The sequence below is a fragment of the Sarcophilus harrisii genome, chromosome 4 (genome assembly GCF_902635505.1).
Source record: "Sarcophilus harrisii chromosome 4, mSarHar1.11, whole genome shotgun sequence".
Classification (NCBI taxonomy): Eukaryota; Metazoa; Chordata; class Mammalia; order Dasyuromorphia; family Dasyuridae; genus Sarcophilus; species Sarcophilus harrisii.
The window spans coordinates 277424855-277449858 of NC_045429.1; the positions used below are offsets into that span (position 1 = coordinate 277424855).

At 34.4% G+C, this 25004-nt stretch overlaps 1 protein-coding gene across 5 annotated transcripts in view; it reads right to left on the reverse strand.

Moving 5' to 3' along the window:
* Positions 1–25004, reverse strand: part of ZFAND3 (zinc finger AN1-type containing 3) — a 304527-nt gene that overhangs the window by 75380 nt on the left and 204143 nt on the right. For 4 of the 5 annotated variants that reach the window (XM_031964924.1, XM_031964929.1, XM_031964926.1 and 1 more), the window contains exon 5: positions 9214–9279. The exons of the other annotated variant lie outside the window; for it this stretch is intronic. In XM_031964924.1, the coding sequence (XP_031820784.1) occupies positions 9214–9279 (66 nt within the window). The remainder of the gene's footprint in view (positions 1–9213; positions 9280–25004) is intronic. 5 annotated transcript variants of the gene reach the window in all.

Consider the following 25004-nt stretch of genomic DNA (forward strand, 5'->3'; position numbering starts at 1 on the left):
ACATTACTTTTGCAGGGCTATGTCTTTGACATCTGTAAAGACTGCATTAGGCCATGTACATTCCACATAGGCATCAACTTCTGAAGCCATGATTTAGAACCATGATAGGTTTCCAAGGATCAGATAGCTGGCAATACAATAAGTTTATGGCTTTTAATTGGCCATAATTGTTAAATATTTTTGAAGGCCTATCCAGAGATAGGATATTTTAGGAAATGGACACAGGCACAAGAAGTACAAACACTGGCCCACCTGCTGGCAGGAAAGGCAATGGAATTGTCTCTCAGATAGATGTTTGAGTGAGGAAAATGGATAATACAACTCATCTTAGAAACAAGCTGCAAGATGAGGCAGTAAAAACCCATCAACATACATCATCCTATCATGGTACAGTGTCGTCCTCCAGCCTCTATTAGCCCTCGCTGCATCAGCTCAAGTCCCAGACACTTTATCCTGTTTATAATTGCTGATGAGCAGTAATAAGGCCTCCATGCCTCAGCTCCCGTCCGTTCCACTTCAGCACCCACCTATTAGGTAATAACTTTTATTTACAGCCTTGCTTGATGCGCTGTTCTATTAGTACAGCCGAGAACTGAGTAGGATAAAAAAAAAAAGTCTCTTTAATGGGCAGTATCATTGCAAGGCTTGGATGATTTATAATGTAGCGTTGTAGCTGTTCTTTCACCACATTCTTCCTGCGGCTTTGGAAGGTTGTGTTTCTAACACACTGCCCTCCAATAGTAAGACAAGAAAGAAAAGACTAGCTAAAATAGCAAATGCAACCCTTCCTCTATAGTTATCCCTCTTTCCCAAAAACAAAAACAACCTCTCAGACATGCTAAAAGGGAAAAAAATTATTAAAACTCCTTTGGTGATCTTTTTAATAGTGTTAGCTCAGACATTTTGCCTCAAAAGAGCAATAGGATATGTAATTAATGATAGAGCATGGCTTTTCCTCCTATGATAAAATAAAGGACTTTAAAAGCAGATTTCAGTTGTAGTTGCATCAAAGAACGAAGTAAACTGCATTTTCACAAAGCATACCACCTTCAGTAGCCCAATACTAAAATCTCCTTCCACATTTTATAGCATTTTTTTTGGGGGGGGGGGTGTTTTATCCTATAGCTATTCAAAAACAAAAATCTCTTCCCAAGACTCATACTCTGGCTTGATATTCACTTAACTACTAAGGTTTCCCATAAAAGAAGGAGAATCTGGCTCACACATGTACATTTACATTGGCATCTGAACACACAAATATGTCTATTAATATTATGGATCTCCAAAATGAGTGGCAGAACAATAGAAAACAAGGAAGGAAATGGTTTAATTAAAAATAGCAAGTCTTCCCCCTCTGACCTTTCTTGAAATCTCAACATTAGCTCATTTACTTTGTACATTAAGTATTTCCATCAAGTCATCTTCTCATAGTGATTCAATTCCCTAATTCTTCTATTTCAACAAAAGACATATTTAGACAGGCAGATTGATGAGAAAGGGGGGGAAAAAAAAACCTGATAAAATAAACGAAAAGGAAGCAAATGATGTTGCTACCACCAGACTTTCTAAACCACTCATTTGTTCACTATTTACACAAAGGATATGATGTTCACATAAGGCACATATAAGACATTACCACAATCTACTGTAAGGAACTGTTTCTTTTCTGCTAAACTCTTTCAAGGAATATTTTAGAATAGAGACATTCATACCCCAGCTGTGCTCTTTACATTCTTGTCCAACAGACTGATTAAAATTAAAAATCTAAACACCCACACCTGAAGAATCAGTTGAATTCTTTTAGGACCCTGACTAATAAGTGCAGAAGGTAAACCAATTTTTTAATACTTTTTTTCTTGCCCTGACAGATTTACTGTTTTGATCTTTCTTCAATAGTTACATTAAATGCTAATAAAAATGAAAGGTTTATGTCTTTCTTAATATTCTCCTGATGGGAACTTGCATATTACATAAGTAGGTCAAATTTCTAATTTTCTGTCTCAAATGCTGATACTGCAGACCTGAGGGAAAAACTACACTTGGGGAAGGATATAAATGCATGCATCTTATATAGCTGAACTCAAAAGTTCATCAGAGCAGGGAAGAAAGTGCAATTCTTAAGGTTCCCTATTCTATAGTCACTACCTTCCCTTCTTTAGGAGTGATTTTGAGAGTTGAACTGTTAACCATGTAAACTTACTCTACAAGAGAGAAAACTGGTGGACTGTGGTATTTCTAAGATTTACAGAACAACTCTGAATTAACACCCACACCCTTTAGCTTCTATTTCAATGTAAAAGATATATATAAACATCCTGGTGGTAAACAGCACTACGATATAATGTTTCCCTTTAACTGACTCCTGCACACTGGAATGGGCTTGCTTCTATCTAGCAAGCACATCAATTTTCTCTTAACTCCCAGGTGAAAGGGATTTCTTTACTCATTTTTGTGAGCCCAGCAGGATCTCACAGGCAGACTGCTGAAGAATAGCATAAAGAAAGGGCTTAGGAAACAATGAACATTACAGAACTATCTCAAAAGAAAAAAAAACACACAAATTTTGAAACAAAAATGAATCAGTTAATGGACACGTACTGAAAACAGTGGCAGGCGACCAATTCCAACTAAGAACAAAAAGATAACTTGTAGAACAAACAAACTGTCTTGGTGTCCAGTTGCCTTAACCTCAGGCAATACTGCAGCTTTCTGATGGCACTACAGATGGTGATTTAATTTGTGACTTGGATAATTATGATCACATTTTTTAACAGCATTTATTCCCAAAATCATTTTTCAATCCAACAGAGAAAGCAGTATATATTCGATATACCATGAACCTTAGTTAAAATAGGACAACATTAACTATATACAGGAATATAATAAAGAATTGGAAAAACATACTGGAACTGAAGTCTGCTAAGCCTAAGTCAAGTCTGCAAACATAACTTTCTCTCCCAATCATTTTACTACTTTCATGAAATAAAAGTTTCAAGAGGGGCTATAAAATATAATGGCAACACAAAGCTCTGTATTAGGGGATAAGAGTGGTAGACCAGGGAGCAATTTCTCTCCTAGCTACACCCCAAACGTCACTCATTCTATTCACTTGTGAGATGTAGTGAATGACCCCATTCATATGGGAGAACATAGGAAACAACTAGTCCAGTAAGCCATTCAGTAGAAATGAATGAGATTCCACGTCCCATTTTTCAAAGACATTGCTAGAGAGAATGTATCCAAGCTAGAAGATACTTTTCCTCTGATCTTCTTACTCTTAATATAACTTAATTAAATTTAGACCTCATCAACAACAAACTGACAAATGAGGGGATTCCTAGTTTACATAGATTGCCTTAAACAGCAAAACCCTTAGGTATAACTTAGGAGTTACAGAAGAATGAAAACCTTGGCAGGGTAAAGTGTTGTTTTCTTTACAGAATATTTGGGACTAACAAAAATCTGCAAGAATTAACAAAGAAATGTGCAAAACAAAGTGAGCTCTTTGAAAGAAATATGATCTCTCCAATAAGTTCAAATTGTGACATCCTTTGACTCTCAAATTCTTTAGGGAAAAAAAAAGTCAGTTTCAGATTTGATAATACTTTTTGACTCCTTCCTAACTAGACATATTTAGGGACTTTGAAAATTGTTTTTAAAAGCAAATTATTCTATCTGCATTGACAATCTGAGGTTGCAGCTGAGTTTTATATCTACTAAGCCATACACTTGTTCTAAAATTGTAGCTCAAATGAGCTCCCTCTACCAATCCCAATGACAAGGGCAAAATGGAAATATTAAAAGCATTGATAACAACATTATGGCCTTTATCTGATCAACGTAGTCACCAGAGATTAAGAATGAAGACCGACTAAACAAATTAACTAATCACAGAAGAAACTTAAGTCTTGTTGGTGTTAGTCATGTGCAACTCCTTGTGACCCCATTTGGGGTGGTCTTGGTAGACACATGATTAGATGTGGTCAACATAAGGAACGTTCAACAGAGACAGCAAAGATTTGAAGTATCATGACTTAATGATAAATAGCATTCCCCCCAAAAGATGTTTTTAATAGCTTTGAGACAAAGGGAGGTGTTAAATAAGATAAGGTGGGAAGAAAACTTTAAGATTATTCAAAACAAAAAGGGTCTCATTCAATACTCATTAACAGACAATATTCATTCATTGAAAAATCTATTGGTCCCTATCCTGTCACCATAATACGAAAAATTAAAAATTAAATAAATTAAGCAAATTAATTCACCAGATGTCAGAAACCATACAAATGAGAATTTTTTTTAAAAAAAATCATTTAAAAATTTTTTTAGAATTGCTCCTTAGAATTGTTGAGTCTTAGCAAAGATTTAGTCTATTCATTTCTGTAACAAGACTCAAAAGAAGATGACAACCTATAGCTTTCAAAGAAAATAATTAAATTCATCATGCTAAATGGAGGAGTTCTGTCTCCAAGGATGCTAACTGATATTGGGGTTGTTTGTGTTAGCATTATAGTTTTCTAAAAAGTTGGCTCTTAAAAAAAAATAAAGGTCAAGATTGGTGCCTTTTTAAAATTTCAAGCAAAAAAAATTGCAATCTTTCTTGAAAGTTCTTAGCATTGATTCCTCTCCAAGGTAAGAATTTTCAATTAGAAGTATAACTAACCTAACTTAAATAAAGACTGCAAAAAAATGCCACTGTTTAAACTTGATCCTCCTCTTTAATTCTTAAAATTTTTAAAAGCCAAGTGCAATATAGTGAAAAAAACAACTATTGACTCAATTAATAAAAGTGGATATTTTCTCTCATTTTTCTTGTCAGTGTGGTTCCCAAATGTTAAATAAACATCTACTGTACATATAACTCTATACAAATTCAGCAAGCACTTCTTATAATGTATCAGGGCTTTGGGGGGCACAAAGACAAAAACCAAACAGTACTCTCCCCAAAGAGCTTTATACTCAACTTCTGGAAAACATTATGTTCACAAGGTAAGTAAAGATAAAACACATATAAAATAAACACAAAGCAAACCAGGTAAAAGAAGAACACTAACAAGGCACAGAGGGGAGCAGATTAGAGCCTCCCTGTGTACAAAAAAGCACTTGGGGTAAATCCTGAGATGGAAGTGAGGAAGAAAAGTGTTCCACATCCAGATGACACCTTCTACAAATGCAAAGAAGTAGAAATATCATGTACGGAATAGCAAATAGATCAATTTGGCTGTTACAAAAAGCATGTGAAGGGAATATGTAGAAATATTCTAGAAAGGCAGATTTGAAATCATACTGAAGTGTTTTGAATGTAAACAGAGGGATTGATACTTTACCTTATAAGCAACAGGAAGCCATTAAAATATTTCCTCATGTTTGTGATATGGTCAGATTTATGTTTTAGGTATATCAATCTGATGTGTAGGATGAGATTAGAGAAGATAAGAGTCTGCTAACAGGAATACCAATTAGAAGACTATTCCAAAACTGAGACATGAAAAAGGGGGCAACTTTGTGAATAAAGAAAATAGTTTAGATGTGAGACATGTTGTGAAAGCAGAGATGAGAAACTTTAGCAACTCAATGGATATGGTGATGGAGATGGGAGTTTGAAAGATAAAAAGAGAGTGTGAAAGTTGAGGAAGTTGCTGAAGTTATATTGGCAGCAAAGTAGTACCCTCATCAAAATAGTGATGTTAGGAAGAAAGGTTTTAGCAAAGATGATAAGTTTCATAGTGAAGTGGAAGTTGGAAACAAATGGAATCATCAAACCAGAAGAGATCCCAGGACAGCCTGGAGTGAAATCTAAACAAAGGGGTGGGGTATAAATGATAGATGGCCCAGCAAAGAAATATGACATAATAAACCAGCTCATACATTAGATTTCTAAACAATTTAGTAAGAGCTGTTATAAAAACCCAGCCAAGAGAGGGTGATTCAGGGAAGAAAGTGGCTGACATTGCTGAGAGGTCAAGAAAAATGAGGATTCGGAAAAGGCCGTTAGATTTTGCAGTTTAGAGACTACAAGAAACCGTAGAGACAATAGTTTTAGTAAATCATAAGCAGATCAGAAGGAGTTGAAAACTAATTGGAAGTTAGAGAAATGTAGGCAATGAGGACAGAAAATATTTCCTATGTGTTTGGCTATGAAAGGAGAAGGAATTTTATATGATAGTGATTTTATGGAATGGCAGCATCAAGTAGATTTTTTTTCCCCCCAAATAGGAGTAATCTAGATTTGTTAATAGGCAAGCAGAGAAGAAGCCATAGATAAGGTGAGATCTGAAATAAAAGAGGGGAGTAATCCTCTTTGGGATGGGATTGGAAAAGAATGGGATTAAGAATACAACGTTTGGTCTCAGATTTTGAGATATGGCAGCATGAAGGAAATGAACTCAATTTTCTCAGTAAAGTAGGAATTGAGGTTCTTTGTTGAGAGGAAGAGGAGAAAAGGCGGCACAAGTTGTCTGATGAGAAAGGAAGAAACAAATTTAGAAAAAGTGCTGTAGATTATGTAATAGGAGACTCATAAGAGAAGAATAAAATGATTACCAGGGCTGCACAAGTTCAGAGATTATTAGATAACAAATTCACTGTGAACCCACTCAGCAGAGTTTCATGAAGTTCCCCAGAAGGATTAGTGATAAAGGAGAACAATATAGATAACCTTGGGCTGGGGTTTGAGAGAAAGAAGTAATGGTGAAGAAGAAAGACAGGTTTAAGAGGGATGAAGCAGAAGATACTAAGAAAGGTTTTCATCAGGGACAGGATGTTCAAAATTCCAATGAAACCATGACAGGATGACAATTTGACCAAGCTCCTGTGTGACTGATGTCAATAAACTAAAGAGTTCACAAGTTGATGGAACAAGGGGACCACAGTATTCAAGAGGTCAACGTCACACGTGATGATCTCTGCAAGCAGGATGGGGGTCAGGGTGGAAATGAAGTGAAAAGCATGAACCAGATAATCGACTCGCTGAAAATAATCCCACACAACTAGAGACCAGTAATGTGTACTAAGTGTAATAGAAGTGGAGTTGCTTCAGGGATGGCCCAAGAAGTGTGCCTCCTCTTCCTCCCAGCTGATTACTTCAGGAAACATGAAGGGAGAAGCCAGACCTGGAGAAGGAGGCTAGAGCTACCACTCTGTAGAGGAGCTGGGATTTCTACTGGCAGAATATAATCAACATATGAAGAGGTTGTCTAGGGATAAAGGGATTTTACAACAACAACAAAAAAAAAAAAAAAATTCTGAAGGCATGATGGAATGGAGTAAAAGAGAAGCTGGACTGTGGAGTAATAGGGCTATGGTGAGTAGGAATTAAGTATGAGCACAGAAAAGAGAGGCGTTAAGATTTTTGTCTCAGCTGTTCATAAAGAAAAGGGGAACTTTTCTCATCACAGAATAGTGAATAACTAGTTGTTATTAGCAACTAACTCAGAGGGTCCTCTCTCTTCACAGAATATGGAGTCAAAGGTATCTTCTGATACCATCCTGTTATTAAGCAATGTTGGATGGATATGTCTTTTTTGTCCCATTTGGTATGAACATGACACAATTTATCTTTTACTAGGGCGCTGGACATCCTTGCCCCACTTTAGAATTTCTAGAACTATAACAGAATAATACTGCCATCATACTCCTATGCAATTACACAAAATTGACCAGTTGTGAGGGAAATTAATCTGACTTTTTCCAAAAAAACCCAAAACTACTAGATTCCTTAGAAGCAATATTATGGAGGGCATTCTGAAACAAATTAAAACAGATGACTGCTCTAAAACTGAGGGGGGAAAAGTGGTGTTGCTAAATCAAAAAAAAAAAAAAAACTTTCATGTGACGGTGGTTAAATTTTTTTTCTTAATAAGTTAGAGTTGTTGCAATTTCTGATAGAGAACTTTAAAGAAAAGATTGACAACTATGAAAAATACCTTGGTTGTGACCTTTGGAAGAACAATATAATTATTTTGAATCTTCCAAATACAATCTGTGAGATATTTTAAATAGCAAGCTGGCTTATTAGAAATGGGAAACACTGTTTAAAATAAATTAAGCTATGGAGGAAGAGAGCATTAGGCATTATTTCTGCTCTTTGGAAAGCTACAGATTTCATGATTTCATGTTTAATAAAAATGCACAAGGATGTTTCCATCCTTGTGAGTAGAATAAAAAATCACAAAATGGTATAAGAATGAGTGACTGAAAAGAACTACTACACTGCAATGGTCAGCTCAAAATACTTATTAAATGCATCACAATCTCTCTCACTCTCTGGTACCCATTCTTTAAAAAACAGATTTTCATGAGGATTTCTCTCTGTTCAGAAAAATTAGCAACATGTCAAATACCAGGCAAAGAGCAATATTCCTTCTAAGCTTCAGACCTGATATTCACATATAAATCACCTGAGAGGAAGGAAGGAAACGAATATATGCAAGCATTCATATCCATGAAGTCAAACCCTACTTCCTGTTCTGGGGCCATCAGATAATAATCACTGGAGAGGATTCAAACATACTTGAGGTTTAAACATCAGTTCTAATGCTTAAAAAAAGCTAATGTTTATATGACGCTTCAATGTTTGCTAAGTAGTCTACACAAATTATTAGATCTTCACCTTGTGAGATTGATGCTAAAAGCAGTTCCTCTTTTTACTGGGCTTGTGATGATATGGCAGTTCTTGGGGAGGAACTTCATCTACCAATGTAGATGAAAATATCTCTGCAATTTACAGTTGGAGAAAATTGCCTAGAGCCCAGAATGGCTGAAAGATTTTTCTCATCCTCTGACTATGCCCACACAGGTTAAGTGTCAGAGGCAGGATTTAAACTTGGGTCTTCTTTATTCCAAATCCAACAATCTGTCAACTATTCCAAGGTGCCTTTGAGAATAGCAATCTGATCTCAGGCAAACACTTAACCTCCTTGGGGCTTCAATTTTCTCATCTTTAAAATGGAGATAATAATATTTGCATTATGGAGTTGTGAAGAAAGCACTTTGTGACCTATAAAGGTGTTTCATAAAAGAGAGCTATTATCATCAAGTTAGTTGATATGATCTCATGAACAATATTGTGACCTTTGTATCGCTACTTCCAAGTCATTTCAATCATTTCAAAAATCAAAGAAAAAGAAAGAAGAAATGTTTGAAAGTACACCATATGCACTTCAGTACCTAGACAATGGAAAGACTTTAGAAATGAAGGAATGATGTACATACCTGTGCCACAGGATCTTTTGGTTGGCGTGATTAATGAGACATGAGCTATATCTGTGCATGGCCCACCTAGAAACAAAAAGGCAGGGACATCAGTCAAGTAGCAGTCTCTATGAGTCTGCATGTTTGGAAGCAGGGGAAAATGGAATGGCAACATAACTAGGAATATGTGTGACCCAATTTTCCATTAAATGTGCTAAAAGAACTATGAAAATATATAAGTTTAGTTTGGCTCTTAAATAACAGCCCCATACTTTGTCTATATTATACCATCTTAGTTAGCATTCAGTATTGTCGGTCAATAAACCAGGTACTACTACAACATGGCAAGCTTGCACTGTGCTGTGTTCCCCAAAGCTTACAAAGGTCTCAAGAAAGTCACAATCTGATTGTAGAGAAAACATGCAAACTATGTACATATAAACAATATACAGGACACACTGAAGATAAACAACAGAAGGAACTACCATTAAGGATCATCAAGAAAGTTTTCTGGTTGAAGGTATGATTTTAGCTGGGACATGAAAGATGTCAAGGAAATAGTGATGGGGAGGGAAGAGAATTACAGTCACGGAGGACAGAGAGAAAATGCAAAGTCTGATGGAGTGACTTACATGAGGAACAGTAGTGAGACCAGTATGTCAATGGATAGTAGAATATGTGGGGAATAATTGGGGTAAGGAGTAGAACATTTAAGAAGACTGAAAAGGTAGAAAGGGACCAAGTTATAAAAGACTTTGAACACTCGATAAGATTTTATATTTAATCTTGGGGATAACAGGAAGTAGTCTCTAAGAGTTTACTGACTGGGAAAGATGATGAAGTATGATAGAGTCAAATCAGTGCTTTTAGAAGATCAATTTGATAGCTGAGTAGAAGATAAACTGAAATGGGTAAAGATCTGAGGCAGAGACCAACCAGTAAACTACTTCAATAGTCTAAGCATGATGTGATGAGGGCCTATATTAGAAGGGCAATGTCAGAGGAGAGATGTTATAAAGGTAGAATCGATGAAACTTAGCAACAGACTGGCTGTGTGTGAGAAATTAAGGAGTTGAGAAGAAAGCTTTGGGTAACTGGAAGGATAATGGTAACCTAGACATTAATATGGAAATCTGAAAGAGAGGTGAGTTTGAGGAGGAAAGACAATGAGCTCAGTTTTAGACTCCTTTAGTTTAAGTTATCTATTGTAAAGGGAAAAAAATTTTTTAAAATGTTATCAAATAATATATTTATATATTACATATACATAAAAACATTCAAGCCCAGAAAAGAATGAGTATATCCAAGAGCAGTAACTTAGCTCTTAAACAATGATTATAACTACTATCCTTTTGGCCTGAGTTCTCCTGAGAATAAAGACCAATCATGTTAATGATATAAGGATCTTTCCACATTTTGGAAAGTCTTCATTGATGGAGAATCAAAATTTGGTCTGAAAGTTACCCAGAGGACAGAGTTTAAATGACTTGTCCACAGTCATATGGCTAATATGCATCAAAAGCAGGAATTAAGTTTTTAAAACGCCAGCTTTCAATCAACTATGCCATTCTCCCTTTCATCAAAAAATTATAAATAATCAGACTTGGTTTAAAAGGGAAATTTTCTCAAGAATAGTAAACTAGTTGACGACTATCTTAAAGTGAAGAATATTCTGTTTAGCTGGGAAATTTCATACTCAGAGAATGAAAATGTTTAGAACTGAAAGCACCATTAGAGATCAATTAAAAAAAAAAAACTGCTCATTTTATAGATGAGAAAAGTGTAGCCCAGAGTAGTGAAGTCACTGGTCTAAGATTTATAAAGCAAAAATTAGCCTGATCCATTTTTCAGCAGATGGCTTCATGATATTAATTAAGATACTATGTAACTAATTCCCACTCCCCAGTAAAACACTGGAAAGGACCTAAATATTTTAAAAACTGCTACACAGTTCTAATTTGAGATAAGACTCTAAGCTTTCATTTCTTTACTTGTCAACAAATGGATGAAATAATTTCCAGCTCAAAAATATTCTGATTCTGAGTCCTGAATTTTTGAGATTCAAATTTCTGGGCACTCCTGCATGTATACCATACAAGATACCTCTTTACAAAACACATTTCTAAACAGATAGAATCAGAATTAGTGAATAAGGATAAAGAAGCACTGATTAAAATTTGTAAATCTGAAAAAGCCAGAGCAAATGACCAACCAACCAAAAAGAAGCATTTATTAAGTGCCTATATGCTATGCTCTATATTAGGAAACAAAGATACAAAAACAAAAACAGAATAGTTCCTGCCACCAGATTTCTGTATTCCAAATCAGCTAGGGGAGAAAAGGGGAGAAAATCAAGTCTTTTCCTTGCCCCCCACCGATGCACATGGAAGAGAGAAGTCAAGAGCCTTAGAACTTATCATACCTTCACATTTTATCTCCTCAACTGGAAACTTCACAACATCAGGACCAGCATACCAGCATCCTTCAGAGGATGCAGGATGGAGCAAAAGGGAATGGAAGAAAAAGAATGATGGCAAAATATCCAATTCAATTGACCTGGTGTTTATTAAATTCCTATTATTTGCTTAGCATGGTTCTAAATACTGGAGAATGTTTAAAAAATTTCACCACACTCAAGAATTTTGTGGCAGAGATGAAACTGAGACAAATAAAAGATATAATATATAGGGTGTCCCTGAAAGTCTTAGTACATTTTATAGCTATTCAAAGATTCAAACTATACTAAGACTTTTGAGACACCCTATATAATAATATGCTAAACTAAGTATATTCAGATGCCTGACCAGGCCAGGGGGGAAGGGAGGTGCAGAATCATTGTTATTTTTATCATGCTAGAGTTATAAGTCTCTACAAGATAAAAAAAAAGACCACCTAAATAAGTGATATGGTTCACATAAGCAGAAAAGAGCAAGGTAGATATACTAGATGAAAATATTTCTATAGAATTTTTAGAAAACAATTTCCAGCACATCTATTTCTCCTTTGTCACCACTACTACCATCATAGCTAGCTGCCTTTTATAAAGAATTGTGCTAAATGATTTAAGTATCTTATCTCAATTGGTCCTTACAACATATTTGGAGGTAGGTGGTATTATTATCCTCACTTTACAGAGGTTAAGTGGCTTCAGCTAGTCACCACGCTAATAAGTGACTGAGACTGCATCTGAATTCAGGTTTTCATCACTCCAGGCCCAATATTCTCTTTAATCACAGGTAGCTACTACCCATAAATGCTCCCACTGAAAATTTAACAATAAAACTCTCTTGAGCCAGTCTGAGCTGACTCCAGAATTCCCCTGGACACAAGCTGTAAAAACAAAAACAATTTGGGCTCCTTAACAATTGTTAAAAGTGCAAAGAGCTCCTAAGATCCCAAAATTTTGAGATTTACTATTATAAGATAATATAGATGGAATTATCCTGTTTACTTCATTAATTTTAAGATGATACTAGAGGCATCAATGAGCAAAATGCAAAAAATTATTGTAAAACTTCTCTAACTCATGAAAGGGGCAAGCAAATGAAAAGAATGCTCAATATTCTTAAATTACATTCTCTTGATCCTTTCTTTTGTCAACAAGGACAATTCACACCAAAACCTCTAACCTCTAAATTTCTTTATAAGCATTCTTTCTTAAGAGAGTGCTGACAGGAATGGTAGAAAAGAATGACTGGAGGACATAGCTTAGGTCCTTCCACTATGGGGGCTAAACTTCAGAAAATGCCCTGTAGAGATAGCAATGTGTTCCACTGGCTGTTACAAATTACATTTGACTTTAATCAGATTTGCCATTTTAAATATTTCTCTAAGACCTCCAGAGTACTAGGGAACAACCCTGTAATAGTCTGCCTCCCTCCTAGCCCCCCAACTCCATTTCCCTCCCCAGTATCTGGCTCTAGTGATAAAATTCCCATGTAAAGGACTGGAATGAATAATCCGTTAAACTACAAAAATTTTATATAGGTAGCAAAATAATGCATCCTGATAAAATTGCATAAGCTCAATGAAATCAAACAAAAACTGCTGAAAGAATGTAGTTGGACAACTGAGTTAACCAGAATAAAGTATTATGTAACTGCTCATAATTTAAAATGCTATAAAGTTTATAATTATAAATTATAACTATAAGAATCTTGGTCTAATTTGGAGTGAGAGTATTTACCACTATTTTTTTCTCCCTCTCCTATATACTGGATTTCTGTAGGTTGGCAAATAATTAACTTTGAGACTACCTAGCACATTTCAAGATGCATCATCATGAAAGAGTTCTCCAGAGATCTTGTTAAACTAACAATCCAAATTCAATGTATTCATTCTATTAAAGTATAAATAAAACCACAGTTGAGCTAAGACAAAATGATAGAAGTGTAACTGGCAGTAATAATACAATCCAACTTTGATATTTTCTAATGTTATAATCAGAAAGATTGCCATTAAGTTCAGTCCAGTTCAGTTCACTATTATTATGAAGTGCCCCATAATTCAAAATGAAAACAGGGTTCTCTAGGGAGCAGGAGCAGTGAATTTATCAACAATACGTTGTCATTTAAGACATCCTCACTCCCAAATCAATCCAGCTGCTACAGAAAATTATGATTTTATCCATTTTTAAAACAATTAGCATAAAGTCAACATCATTAAAAAAAATAGTAAGACAAGAAAATTGAAGGGATGCCTTTCAAACCATTTACAATAAGGAAATATGAAAAGTGGTTATATATTTCTAGTGAAATGGCTCTTCTAAGTTGGAAATGATTAATATAAGAGAATGAACTTTTCTCATCCCTGGGTTTTTTTTGAACAACAGGACTTGGAAAAAATGGCTATGGGATGTTATGAAAACAACTTTCCCCAAAATTCCATTCACTCATTAGTCATTTTTATCTAGTTTTGTAACTGATCTACCTAGAGAGTATAGGGCTGAGGATCTATTTGTAAGGAGATTAGCCAAACAAGGGAGTCAGTTTGGTGTAAATGGAAACAATGCTGGAACTGGAATAAGGTTCTGGATTCAGAGTATAGCTCTTTCATTTATAGCATTGTGGCCTTGGTCAAGTCATTTTATTTTGCTTTCTTCATCTATAAAAGGAAAGGGTTGAAGTAGGAATCTTCTAAGATTCCCTATGGTTCTAGAATTAGAGCTCTAAAAATAGGATGTGCTTTTCTAGGACTTTCAATCATTTATTATATGTGAGGCATGATTTAAATATAAGCAAAGACTGTAGAGATTAGTTCCCAGATATCATTAGAATCCATTGAGATTTTAACCATCTTATTTCACTTAAATTTTCATTAAAAGCTTTTCTCTTCACTATGATAAATCTCTGGGGAGTTAAGAGAAAAAAGGCAGGTAGCGAAGGTAAGGTCAACCACAGCTGAGCTAATTCTCAACCAATCATGATAGTTCCTTGCATTTTTTCTCTCTCAAACATTTGAAATACTTGATCCGTTTTCCTGTTTTTGTACTTTCTGGGGATATTCAATGAAAAGATACTATCTGGGGGGCAAGAAGTATTTTATCTAGAAATATTTTACTTTTGTGTGATATATCAAGTTTCAACTATTTAAACTTTAAAATTTGCTTACAAATAATGCATAGTGTATGAGGTTTATAAGCAGTTAAGTTTGAATGCCTTCTGTACTCTCATCTAGCATTGCTTTTTGTTCTTGTATTAAAGTTGTCATGCATAATGCAGTGCCACTATGGATCCCATTTACAATTTCCACACAATAACTATGATGCTGAATTCTTTTGTTGTGCTCTCCCAACAAGTATAGATCTTTATAACCACATGCAATTGGATAGCATTTTCCTGAACAAACAGTTCTGATTTCAATCCTAAAGAAGATAACAGTAGAGGTCAAATCAGCATATTCAGTGCATGACAACCAATAAAAAGGGAAAGTTAAGTAAATATATTCCATTAAATATCCACATCTCAAGACAAAGTGGGCAGATATTTAAATTTTCATTCATACCATCCTACAGTTATACTGTCTGCATCGAGAACCACAGATTTGCTAGCATCAACTAAAAGGAGATTGATGGTTAAGGAGAAAGTGGTCCAGATAGAAACAGTATATTACTATCCAGCAAGGGTTTTAGTTACATAAAAGCTAAGAACTTATCCCATACAGAAGTAGCATTGTCTTTTAACATTGAAAATGCATACCAAAAACCTTCACACAGTCTGTTAATGTAGGTGCAATGTTTGGTTATTTTTGGCTCCTAGTATCACTGGTCCTCCCTGGCTGCACTAAAAATATCAATTAGGAAAAATGGATTGTCAAGCAGTCAGTCAGCTAAAAATTGCCTTTAGCTCAATAATCAAACATTTTACTGCTGATCTCCTATAACTCTATAAAACATTAATACACAAAATAACCATTCCTTTTGCAGATTTATTACAATTCAATATTCTTGCTTAATTAACATGACATTTACATAACAGAGTCTAATTAATTTTCAACTAAAGGCACTGTGGACTAATTAGAAATGCATCATCCCTTGTAAGTAGCCTGTCAATTCTACTTCATCATAATCTGTATGATGTTTACCTTTATATCTTCAAACATTTTCAAACACTGTTTTCTTAAAGGGAGATTTGTATAGCAGATACAACTCTTCCCCAGCACGCAGAGAAGATGAAATATTTAATCAGGAAAGTTTTTGACAGTTTTTTGGAAAAAAAAATTTTTTTAGTACAGATGCCATTCATTTTTAGCTGGTTCTGTTAAAGAGTTTTACACATCTTTTTGAAAATCAAGGAAACATCTAATCATTTCTTTATCGATGACATTTTCTTCAAAAATCTTTAAGGCATTGATAATTTTAGAATTTAATACTGACTGAATTATTAAGGAACAAATAAATCTGAGCAAGCAAGAGATGAGGAATAATTTAGGAAAACTGCTCCTCCTATTTCCAATCACATTCTCAAACTTTAATTCAAGGTTTGCTTTAATAAGAGAAGACACACCTAATCTATCTACATAATTGAGTTTGAAAAGAATCATTGATTATATGTAGGAATACATAAAGATATAATGAGAAATCCAAGAAAGAATTCAGCAGAGATAGCAGCCCTTCTTTTCCATCAGATAAAAACTCAGAATTAAACTACTGGCAAAGATTATTATTCAATACAGACTAAGCAAACAAATAAAATGTTAAGAATTTGTTTGAGTACTAATCCCATTTTACCATATGATTCTGGAATCCATGAATGGATCTAGATCAATTCAGTAGCTTCAGAGTGGGTCAAAACTTGTCCTGTGGTGATTACCTTGCATACTGTGTGTGTGTGTGTGTGTGTGTGTGTGTGTGTGTCAGAGAGAGACAGATAGAGAAAGAGAGAGACAGAGAGAAAAAGGTTTTCAAAAGATAGTATAATGATGACTAGAAATGATTGGTCATGTTTCTGGCTTAGGTTAATTAGGAGTTAATTAATTGCAACTGGCAAAGATAGCCAGTGATACTTTCTCTCTCTTTCAGTGAAACTGTTTTTTCTCTCACCATATAAACTACCAAAGTGAAAAATGGGCAAACTCTGAAGTCATAATTCCATACCAGGATAACTATATCACTTCCTCACGGAAGGAAGAATGAAAACATCAAACACTTGCTTCAATGAGAACCTAAGAGGTCCCAGGCATTCTTTTTTTCTTTTCAAATGAATTTTTTAGATTGCTTCAATTTCATGTTTCATCTGATGCTGACCAGGTAAAATACATAGCTATAGTAAGAATTCATTGCTCAGTTGTTCTATACTATACTTTAATAATCTTAAAATAATTTAGTAATAGAAATACTAAAGTTTTATATATAGGGTTCCAAAAGATTTTCTATATATAAAAACTAAAATCCCAAATACGATTAAGTCCTGGCAAGGTTAAGTGAAATGTAAAACATGCTACCATCTAGTGGTTTAAAACTGAAAAAAGTTTTATTTTGGAAGGTCAGAATACAAAAGGACTAATTATGTTTTCAGACAATCTTCTTGTAATAGTAAAACATCTGGTTGTCACTTCATCAATTTCCATAGCTGTTCTGTTCAATTTAGATATTTATATTAAATGAAATTAAGATGTTCTCTTAACTCTCTTAAGATGTTCATGTTTGGGTTTTTTCAGAAACACAAAAATGGTTTTCATAGCAACATCAATAGAAGCCTTTCAACACCGAAGGAGTTTTTAATCTTCTGACCTAGTCAAAGGCAGAATACTTTAGTGTCCTCAGAATTCCTGTCCTCTCTCTTGCTGAGAGAGAACTGCAGTGCCCTTTTTTTTGAATGGAAAGGGGCTTTGTGCATGCCCTTCAAGAAAGACTTCACAAAAGGATAGAAAAGACTACTTTCTATTCAGAACTGAGACATTATTAAAAAGGTTTTGTTTTTTTTAAAAGAATTCTGAAGAAACTTTCCTGTCTTCTTTATCCCTTCTGCAAAATTGCTGTTGTATATCAGCTGGAAGCAATGAGAGATATGTCAGTACAAGAGCCTTGTTTTGGCACTAATCTTAGAATATACCACATTTTAGGTTATTTAGGAGCACAAGAGATTTTTAACTTTTACATTACTCCATACACCTCCCCCTTCTCCCAAAACAATCCAAAATACATATAAAGAATGGAAAATAGTGAACAATTCCATCTAACTCATTTTCATAATTAATAAAAAATTAAAGAGGCTTGATGATGAAACACATACTCACAAATTCCAGGAACACCCATTCCCTTTTTGGTATGATACCACCTTGTCACCAAGAAATTACATTTCTATACATAATTAAAATGAGTCTATGTAAAGCAAAAGGGGTAACACTTAAAAAACCCAAACAAAATTCTGCAATTAGAGTCTAGTTTCCAGTCTCACATTTTTGAATCATTCAAGTCTACAATCTATTTAAAACAAGCACTACATGAATGTTTCTACATCTACCTAAAAGGTAAACAATAAGACAGACCATATGGGAAGGGGGAAGAGCTGAAGTTGTGTTAAATATGATTGTTCACTGTGACCTTTATTTTCACAGCAAAGCAAAGAACATATTTCAAAATTAGCACATAATGATATCTATTTGTGGGAAGTCTTATCATATCTGTTTGCATACTCTGCAGGGCACATTTGCACATCTGCAGCAAAAATGAACTGGTCTTTAGTTGTTTCAGAAGGAACCTAGATGGTTTAAAAAAAAAAAAAAAAAGCTAAAACTGGGATCTGCCCACCTGGCTGCTCCAGGCAAGCAGCCATTTGCAAGGCTAAGAAAGAGGTGCCACTTTAAAGTCAGACTTCTGTCGTCTGAAACTGAAGAACTACTTCAAGTCAAATATTGAATATCAAATTCCAGTAGAGAAATGAATATTTTCTTTAGCTGTTCGAGCTACAGTACCAATGACTGGAACACAGGCAGATTGCTTAATCAAGAGCAACTTGAACAAAAAATGCAGAGAGAGATTTTTTTTTTTATCAAAGTCTCAAAACACCAGAAGTCACCGAACACAGGTAAAACTATACAGTTAGTCTAAGCTCCTACCCAAGTCATAATTCTACCTAAAAAATGCCCAAACAAGTGGCCATTTGACTTTTGCTTGAAAATCTCCAATAAAAGGTGATTCACATTCCCACAAAACAGCCTATTCTACTTCTGGAAAGATGGAATTATTTTTAATATAGGCTTGGGTGAAATCTGTTTAATACATCATTCTACATTCTGGGACCAAGTAAAGCAAGTTTAATCCCTCTTTTACAGGATAATCTCGCAAATGCTTCAGAGATATCATTCATTCATATATCCTTTCCTAAGGCTTTTCTTTTTCCTTGATAGAAACCTACTTATTTTTGTCCATTTTCACATGACATGATTTCAAGTCCCCTCATCATCTTGAACTACACTCCTTTAAACTAACTCCTGACCCTTCTAAAACAATGTCCAAAACTAGTTGCCAGACAAGGAACAATGGGGATAAAATAAAATACCATAAATACCTTTGCTTGGGACATTATATTTTTATTAATTCAGATTAAAATTAGGAACCCTAAAAATCTTAGCTAACATCCTATAGTGCTATAGGAACTTACAGATGTAATCTAATGTAATTTCTATAACTATAATCACATTATTGATAAAAATGTTGAAGAAAACAGCAATCTAACAGAGATGAGTTGATAGCCTGAAAAGATATAATGCTCTCTACTGTTCTATTTAGGGACAACATTATTTTTATCAATATAGGTGATGCAGGCAAGAGAAGATTGTTTTGGATTTCTCATCCACCAATGTCTAGTAATCTTTGGGTTCCATCAGTGAACCAGTTTGGAATCCTTTCAAATACACTATGATCTTTCCACAAAGCTATGTAAAATGCCTTCTAGATACATTAACACAGCAGGTCTGGCATTCTTTCCAAAAAAGAAAATGAGGTTAGTCTGGCATGTTGTCTTCTTAAACTTTTTAACAAGCATCTTCTCCAAAGTGATTACAAACCATATCTTTAATAATCTGTTTTGGAGGTGGTTCTCAAAGTCACTCCTCAGGAAACCATTCTTAATCCAGTCCTAAATAAATTAGAAGATATCAAAGAAGTACAATATACAGCCTCTGTCCACAAGATTACAGTCTCTTTGCAGAAACAAAATATACACAAAATAATGCATAATTAAAAGTCAAAATTAGTGATTAGATCAAATGAGATAATATTTTATTAGCACAATGCCTGACATATAGAATATTCTTAATAAGTGCTTATTTTTCCCTTCAAAATTAGTAGTACAGAAAAGCATTAGTTTAAAAATTCAGAGAAATGAAAGTTCAGTATGGATTGGGTAAGCTTGAGATGGACAATAAAGGTTAGAAACAATCTGAATAGGTAGGCAGAAAGTGGAGCAGAAGGCATTTTAGATGTGGGGAAAACAACATAAACAAAGGTTAGAAGCAGTAGACTGTTCTGGGGATGATAAAAAGATTAGCCAGGTTCACTAGAATTTTCATGGTGGGGAACAGTATGAAATAGGCATGGCTAACTCAAGAGATTATGCAGGCTGTTGTGATGCCAAAATGAAGGGTCTGAATGTTCTGTTGGCAGTAGAAAGTTATAGAAGATTCTTAAGTAAGATGAAAAAGTTAGGATTTTTAGGATTAAATTTACTCTTCCACAAAAATGGCAAAACAGAGAATTGTGGTATAAAGAAAACTTCATTTGCAATTAGAGAATCTGAATTTGAATCCCAACTCTACTAGCTACCACCATTGTAACCTTGGACAATTACTTTCCATGTCTCTAGACCTGTTTTTTGTCACCTAAAAATGATAAGGCTGGCTTAAATGACCTCAAATGACCTCTACTCTAAATCCTGTTGCCCTACAAATGTTTTAAGTTGGTATGAAGATATAAAATATATATTCCTGCTATTCAAATCTCAAGGGTTTAGGACAAGTGAGATGGGGACTGAGATATTAGGGAAAAGATTTCAGTCTATAGATATAATTTACTAAATGCCATTATTATTAATAGTTATCTGGCCTGTGGGGTCAGCAGATAAGTTCTTAGGAAATAACCTCATTTACACAGAAGGGAATGCAGCATCTTATACCTCAAACTGCCCTAACTCTAGAGAACTGGATATTCTAACCCTTTTTCTTCTCTAACTCCAAACATATAAAGTTTAATGTGTACAGAAATAATACTTTTATTAGTTTGTTTTGAAAAAATCTTATCAACTTGGCTTCTATCAGAAACTCTACCATGCCTTGCTTGCATGCTAGTTTGGAGATGTTCAAATCTATACTTACAAGAAATGAAGATAATACTGCCAAACAAAAAAAATGAAAATGACTTATAAAATGAAAATCCTCCCATGATAAAAAAATGTATCTCTACCTAATTATTAATTATCATAATACCTCTGACAAAGTATGATGATGAATTTATTTCAGATATCTATAGAAAGATGCTTTGATGTGCCAAATTTAAATCAGAGTCTTAACATAGCTTCTATTTTGACCATATGGATCTTATGCTGAAAACTAGAACATTTAAATAAGTTCCAATCCAGTTAGCATTATAGAAGAGAGGGACTGGGAAAGAAATACTTCATCTTGAATAATTTTTGTATGAAAACACTGCTGAATGTGTTAGTCCTTTTACACTTTGACAGAGATTAACTTAATGCTCTCATACATTGATTCTCACTGAATTACAGTCATTCTATTCAATGCAGCATGCAGCTGTACATCATCATACTGCACTGCAAAATATCAATCTTCTTAGAACATGGCTCTAATGAAAGCAGTATGCTTTACAGAACTAGTAACAAGATAAATAAATGTACTAAAAAAACACCTTTAAATTAAAATCAAAAGAGACATTTCAAGTTTGGGCATTCTTCATTATGGGAAAGAATTTTCCACTTTGAGACTATTATATATCAAAAAAGCTCCATCTGTTGTATAATTATCTCTGATAAACGGTAAGATGCTTTGAGCTTCATTAGAGAGAAGGCAAGAAAGACAGAGAAAATTGTAAATAAATCTCACCACTATATTTCACATAGTGCCAGCCCAGCAGGAAGTTATATAATTTTTTTTTAAAAAGGTACTATTTTCCAAATGCTCTACTAGAAGAAACTATTCCCCACTTGCCAAATATTTGGTCCCTTGGATTTGATAGTCGATCTAAATGTTCACCCAAAAGAGAGAACACAGATTTATTTCTGAAAGCTCAGGAATTTAACATGTTTCTCATACACTTGTCCTGAATATCAACATCAGTGAAAAAGAATAAAATCTAGTTTAGTTCAATGGTAATGCTAATTTTCCAGGAGAGAGGTCTGGGTTTGTTAAACGGCAATGAAGATTTCTAGCCCAACACAAGGCTCAAGACTTAAGGAAGAACCTACCAAGGCCAAGTTATAATATAACCCTTACCATCATCACCATTTATATGGAGTTTATTATGTTCTAGCCACTATAGTAAGTGCTTACTATTATTATCTCATTTATCTTTTCAACAACCCTGGGAGGTAAGTGCTATTATTACTCCATTTTACATATGAGTAAATTGAGTCAGAATTCAACTGATTTGTCTACAGTCGCACAGCTAGTTGAGGCCAGATTTGAACTCTGGTTTTCCTGACCTGAGACCTAGTGTTCTATCCACTGTACTTTCCCAAGAGAGAAAACCTGTAAAGAACAAGATGGGCAACCAGAAAACAAGTCCTATAGAAACACAATAAATTTCATTATTCAAATTAATTCAATTTTGAACACTATCATCAAACCTACTATGTCACAGGTCCTGTGACGAAATATGTTATTGAAGATGATCTAAAGTAATAATGTCAAGTGAAAAATTAATCACTAAAAATTAATAAATTTTTCTCAAACATTTTGGTAGTATTCACATCCATTTTAGTCTTCGTGATGGCTATTTTCACCCACTGTACTTATCTTGTTTGACTATACTTTAAGATGATCTCAGTAGTCTTTAAAGCACTAATTACTACTCCACAAAGTCTTTACTTTATAAACAGTACCTAATATTCCAAATAAATGCTTACCTAGCTTTTCAGAAAAATATGACAAAAATAAATGCTCCCCGATTTGGAACTATGCTCAAAAAGTTATCAAACTGCATACCCTTTGATCCAGCAGTGTTACTACTGGGATTATATTCCAAAGAGATCTTAAAGGAGGGAAAGGGACCTGTATGTGCAAGAATGTTTGTGGCAGCCCTCTTTGTAGTGGCCAGAAATTGGAAACTGAGTGGATACCCATCAATTGGAGAATGGCTGAATAAATTGTGGTATATAAATGTTATGGAATATTATTGTTCTGTAAGAAATGACCAACAGGATGATTTCAGAAAGGCCTAGAGAGACTTGCATGAACTGATGCTGAGTGAAATGAGCAGGACCAGGAGATCATTATATACTTCAACAACAATACTATATGATGATCAATTCTGATGGACGTGGCCCTCTTCAACAATGAGATGAACCAAATCAGTTCCAATAGAGCAGTAATGAATTGAACCAGCTACACCCAGTGAAAGAACTCTGGGAAATGAGTATGAACCACTACATAGAATTCCCAATCCCTCTATTTTTGTCTGCTTGCATTTTTGATTTCCTTTACAGGCTAACAGTACACTATTTGTACAGCAAAATAACTGTATGGATATATATCATATATTGTATTTAACATATACTTCAACATATTTAACATGTATTGGTCAACCTGCCATCTGGGGGAAGGAGTAGGGGGAAAGGAGGGGGAAAACTGGAAGAAAAGGTTTTGCAATTGTCAATGCTGAAAAATTACCCATGCATATATCTTGTAAATAAAAAGCTATAATAATAAAAAATAATAAAATTAAATGCTCCCCACTCGGGATTAAAGGTGCCTAGAAAGTTTTTATCTGTACTATTTTCCCTCTTCCAAACACCTCACTGGAATATTTTAAGAATGATTTGGTCACTTTCTTCCATAAAGGAGAATTAAGAATCAACTCTACCTGTAAACATATGCTTTCAATAAAAATCCTGTAGGTAAGAGAGAGATAGTAAACAAGTTTTCTTTTGGTTTTGTTTGATCTAAATTTTATGCTATTTTTTTTATATAAAATATTACTTGAAATGATAAATGGTTTCCCTCCCCAAACATTTGAAGTAATAAAATTCTGAAACATTTATTGTTTTTGTAGATGCTGTATTAAGGGCAAAAATATTCAAGAAGCTCCTTTTTTGGAAGAGCAAAGGATGACAAAGTTACCAAGAGAGTAGACAAGGTAGAATGGACCTGTGTAGAAGAAACAGTATAATCATGTTTAACACTTGTGAATTTTTTTATTAGTTTGATTTATTTAACCTTCAAAACTGACATTTCATCATTAAATGCTTTATTTTCTATACTATCCTTCCTTATTCTAAATTGTTTTCAAGATAAGAATGTATACTTGTTTTCTTACTACTTCCTTTTAATTCTTTCCAATATACTCAGAAAACAAAAAGTCACTGGGTAAACCCAGAGGACGCTCTCATTAGAAATGATTTGTGAAAATAAACCTCACTATAAACAAAGTCCAATATTTTTGCTTACATACAATTTTAAACTAATCTAGAAATGCTGCATTACATAAATCAGTACCTAACTTTGAAGCCTTAAATACCCAACTCCTAATCAGGATGAAGCTATAAGATACATTTACTACAACAAAATATTCAAAATGAAATGTGCAATCTGCTTAAGTCTTTAAAAGTTTCTCCAATTTCTCGTCTTTCACCTATTTATTCCAAATACTTTCAAAACTGGAACCAAGAGTTCTGACCATAGGGCTTCCAAGAGCCCTTTCAATCCTGAAATTCTGATCCAATTCACCCAATTTTTTATTCCCTATATTAATACTTGCTGCTAACATTGTACCTGAATTGTTCTATTGCCATCAAGCTTATTCATCTCAATTTTATTCTATTCTAGGTCCCCTTTCAACCAACTTTTGTTGTTTAATCCTATATTTCAGTCATGTGTTATCTTTTAGTGATCTCATTTAAGGTTTTCTTGAGCGGTTTGCTATTACCTTTTTCAGCTCATTTGACAGATGAGGAACTAAGACTTGGAAGTTTAAGTAACTTTCTTAGGGTCATACAGCTAGCAAGTGTCTGAGGCTGTATTTGAACTCAAGATTTTCCTGACTCCAGATTCAGAGCTCTATCCTAATCCAACTACCTTTACTGCTTACCTCTATAATATCCTATGACACACCTATTCTGTTATATTTTTTGTATTTTCCC